Source organism: Fragaria vesca, linkage group LG6 (assembly GCF_000184155.1).
Source record: "Fragaria vesca subsp. vesca linkage group LG6, FraVesHawaii_1.0, whole genome shotgun sequence".
NCBI classification, from domain to species: Eukaryota; Viridiplantae; Streptophyta; class Magnoliopsida; order Rosales; family Rosaceae; genus Fragaria; species Fragaria vesca.
Genome location: NC_020496.1, coordinates 16,356,121 through 16,360,799, shown reverse-complemented (window position 1 = coordinate 16,360,799; position 4,679 = coordinate 16,356,121). Strand labels below are relative to the sequence as shown.

General features: G+C 38.3%; 1 protein-coding gene across 1 annotated transcript; it reads right to left on the bottom strand.

Moving 5' to 3' along the window:
- Positions 1–1,452: 1,452 nt before the first annotated feature.
- On the bottom strand, positions 1,453–3,762 carry LOC101294190. The gene is made up of 2 exons (XM_004303171.1): positions 3,560–3,762; positions 1,453–1,948 (listed from the first exon to the last, which is right to left on the bottom strand). The coding sequence occupies exon 2, from the start codon at positions 1,917–1,919 to the stop codon at positions 1,635–1,637; it is 285 nt and encodes a 94-aa protein (XP_004303219.1). The 5' UTR covers positions 1,920–1,948; positions 3,560–3,762; the 3' UTR covers positions 1,453–1,634.
- Positions 3,763–4,679: the final 917 nt, after the last annotated feature.

The window sequence follows — 4,679 nt, the reverse complement described above, 5'->3', positions numbered from 1 at the left end:
GAGAGAGAGAGAGACCTTCTCCACATCCAACTGCTAAGCCGACATCTAGCGAGTATAAATTCATGTTTGACCACACCCATTAAACGTCAACACGGATAGAGACCCAACACCAGCCCGGCGACGCAGCCGGACGAGAGTAAAATCTCTTGTTTTGCTCTATGTTTATGGGCTCATATTGTGGTGAATTTTTATCTCTCTGTGGATATTACTGGCTATAATCAAAACAAGAGGACTCGGTTCCTCACATCGATGTCAAACAATCCCAACTTTTTTCCAAATTTTTGGTTACCCTACACCAAAACAACCTATCAATTACCATTGTAAACTTTCATGAGAGCTTATGTGATTACCCGCTTAAAATGCAATTTTGTATTCACCTATTAGATTATGGGTGGGTGCTTACACTTGGGTCTAATTAATTTCCCATAAATTAATCGATTCTTACCAAAAGAAAATAAAGTTGGTCTCGGAGTCCCCACAAGGATCAGGGATCCAGAATGTTTTCTTTTTTTCTTTTTTTTTGACAATAATGAATAATTCATTAAACAAGGGGTAAATCTAAATTACAGAACTTGCAGACGCAAGGCCGAAAAACTAATAATAAAGAGCATGAGTCTCCAACTCAATCAACATGGAAAGAGTAAAAGGAAACTAACAGCTCGCTAATCTATGGACCGAAAGTCCTACAAACAGAAAGCATAAATACAACAATACTAACAAATCTACCACACACCACCCATGCACGCTGACATTGTCGTCGCCGCCAACAGCTGTGAGTAAGTGAGGAGTGCTAAATCAGAGCATAGTTGCCCGAGTACCCGATGCTTACCGAATCTCAATGCACAGATCATATGGAAACCCATGACTAAGAGGAAGAACTCCCTCAAAACAACACCATGCAATCCACCATTTAAACCAAAGCCATGATAAAGCTGAGGCTGCCAGGAGAAGACCGAAAACCATATCCCAGAACCAAAGAAAATGGGGGGTGATAAACCCACGCGTGAGCACCCATAATCCGATAGGTAAGTGTCAAACTGCACTTTAAGCGTACAGACACACAAGCTCTCATGACGGTTTACAATGGTAGTTGACGAGTTGTTTTGGTGTTGGGTGACCAAGTATCTAGAAAGAGTTGAGATTGGTTGACATCAGTGTGAGGAACAGAGTCCTCCCGATCTAGACCAAGCCAGTATAATCCACAAAGGGATAGAAATGCACCAAAAGGGTGATATGGGCTCATAAACTAGAGCCGAGACTAACTTAAAAGAGTAAATAAAAAAGCAATTGAACATAGGTACCTTATGTGGGTCACAAACCCAGACCCAGGCCAAGGCCCAGGGATGCAGAATGTTATCATTGTTATGTTTCAAGATTTTGACTAAATACGGGAATTATTAGTCCAAATGTCCAATGACAACATGCTTAACATATTTGGAACAAAAATGATCCTCAAGGTAAGCCAGCGTTTCCATGACATAAATATTATGTATATTTAACTCAATCAATCAATCAATTAAGCAACAACACAAATGCCACTACAAATTCAGAAGTATGGTTTAAATATGTGATTCCTACTAATTGATAGGAACCAAGAAAAAATTAAACTTGGGAAAGTTTTTATCATCTACATGCTAAAAAAATTTCAATTTTCCATGGGTAACTGAAGTCTTTGCATGCTCCAAATGACACAACGCTTTTTCAGTTCCACTCATCCCAGAACATGACTCATTGGCTCCTAAAGTGACAGCAAAGTAAAGATAAACAGTGCAGAGGAAAGTCAGGAGGACGAGGGCTGTTAAGAGGAAGCGATGCCTTTGAAGGAGCGTTGACCAGCTACCTAACTCATTCTGTGAAAATTGTTTTCTGAATGATGCTGTCCTTCGGACAGGAGAAGACAAAATGCTGTCAATAACCATGGTGTATGTACAGACCTACCTCAGACTACCTGAAGCAAAGCACAAACTTGGGGTCAAAATGGCAGGTGACTAATATATTTCTTATCACAAGAAGAAAATGTTGTTGGATTAATTGCTATTGACAATAAAAACAAAGTTGCCACAGACAGAGATTGAGCATACAGTTAATCACATAGATGTTAAGTATTGAATTAAGAAAAAAAATGACTACACCAGCACAAATGATTGTAAGAAATTTGCTTCAGTCATCATCAACAAGAACAGCATAGTCATGTTCAGGCTGGAAAAGTTTTTGGCAAATACACTGTCGTAGCAAGTAAAACTATCAACCATTCAAAGGTCAAGAGAGACACCAACAAGAAACAATATTAAACAAATTCTAAAGGCAAAATAAGTGAATTTGTTATTACAAAGACCTACCAGACAAAAGGATTGAGCACTAAGCAAATCACATAGTATCTAACTACCAACAAGTAACATATACAACTAAGGCTGTAGAGATGCTCAGTCAAATTAGAAATGACCGTAGCAAATTGAACATAAGGCTTCCGGCAGAGTGGCACTGAAGTTAGTTTTGAGGGTTTGACAATTTCTAATTACAAAAGGTGCATATCTTCTAACTTAGATTAATAACATCTAAGAAAAAGCTTCAATGGTCACTCCACAGACAAATCTTTCTTAGAATATTTATGAAAACATATATCCAACACTGATTGGATAAAACTATTGGATAGATCCAGACCTAAGCCCGAGATTATTTGGAACTGCAATCTGTGCTAAACAGTCTCACCAAAATCAGCTTAGTCTGTACTCAACTAAAGCTCAAACCACAGGTCAAACATACTGGTGTTCTGCCTACCCAAGCTCAATAGAACAGTCCTGGTATAATAACACCTTAAGGGTGACAGCCAAAAGGAAAATCATATTTATGAAAGAGATCCTCAGGATAGCATCAGTATGATACTTACGCGATAGCCATTATAGCAAAAGTTGTAGCAAAACGTAAAAAAAAAAAAATTGACATGAGTGTACAGAAGGATATTCCTGTAACCAGTATCTATTTTTTTAAGTGCAGAACTAAACAAGCGATACCCAAGAGCCTAAAGCACATCATCTCAATCAAACCGAATGAGAAGCGAGCTGGTGATGCTAGGCACTATCAAAACACCAGACGCGAAGTTCTTTCGCTTAATCCAGGTAAATATCTAACAATTTTCTCTATTGTGAGATCCCCAGACAGATCATTCGGAAAACAAAAGAAATGGCAGATGATTCATGAGTAGTCTTAATGGCATTAAAAAGTAAAATTCCAACAGCAAATCTCTCTCTTTCTATTTTGTGTAGATCATTAACAATTGTCATTCTCACACAGCTCCAATTCAAATCAAGAATTGACCTTCTAACGATAAAAACGAGTCCAGATCTCTCTTCTTTCATTTTCCTAAATAATAATACTCATCTCAATCAACAATCCAATCACACAGATCACGCAATACAAAACATCTGAATCCGAATCAGGTCATTTTTTCATAAGAAAAACAAGGATATAAATATGTAAAGAGGAAAAGGAAGAGAGAAATTAAAGGGCAAGGGTAGCTGAGATCTGAAGGAAATTGAAAAGAGGAAAAGAAGAGACTTACGGAGGAGGCAAGATCGGAAGTGAAGGAGGTGAGTTTGACGCCGATCTATCTACTGCGATTCTTTTGGGGTCTGTGTCCTTTAGGAGAATTGCAGGAGTGGCCGTCCACGGTGTTTTGACCACAAATTTAATAACAAGGCTTAAATATTGACGGGATCACTTTCTCGTCGGTGACTTCTGTACGCCCTCAAAGGCCGTTCATTCTCTCAGGGGGCGTTATGTTGCCCTTTATGCCTTTTGCAACGCTGCGTTTTATGTTTTTTTTTTTTTTTTCTGTGGAAATATGAGTTGATGACCTAAAACTTGACAGAAAGAGGCATAATCTTGGTGGCTGCTTGGAACAACGATAAAACTATTTGATGTTAGTTGGATTATTGATCGTGTTAAGGATAATTGCTTTGTTTTGATATTATTCATATCTTACACTCACGCTCACATATAGCAAAGATCGTTTTATTCAACCTATAACGAAGCTGGTAAGCCCAGTATCATTTGGTCTAACGGCATAACAAGTGGGAAATTGTGAGTTCGACTTACGAAGTTGTATTATTTGAGTTGTTTACTTGATCAAAAAAAAAAAATGAAGCTGATAGAGTTAGCTCACATTGCTAACGACCCAAAAAGATGAATAAGGTTATAGTATATTAATGATAGTGTGTTAATGTTTGTCATGCATTATTTTTTATTACAACTTAAATAACTTATTTCATGCACAAAATGGGTCAAGCAAAAAGTAAAAAAGCAACTAAACATTAGCACATGAGGTAGAAAGCTTTGCTCTAGAAATAGCGTATAAGTCATCAAGAAAAGCTTGTGCGGCATGCACCGAATGGTCTTTAAAGCTGATGAGTGTAGGCACATATGCTTAACTGCGTACTTGGACAACACTTAAGCTAACCATAACAGCCAAACTCACCCAAATTGGAAACATCAAAGGCAAGACAGCAGTACCAGCTACAAGTAGCAGCAAGCCGCTCGTCAAACAGAGCTAGGACACGCCCATACACGTGGCTTCAATACCGTTTGACAGAACAACAATATTGAGGGCACTAGTCCCACATCAAAGAAGAGGATAAGTCACCTACACCTTTAGCTTATAGATAGCAACTCTCTCTCTCTCT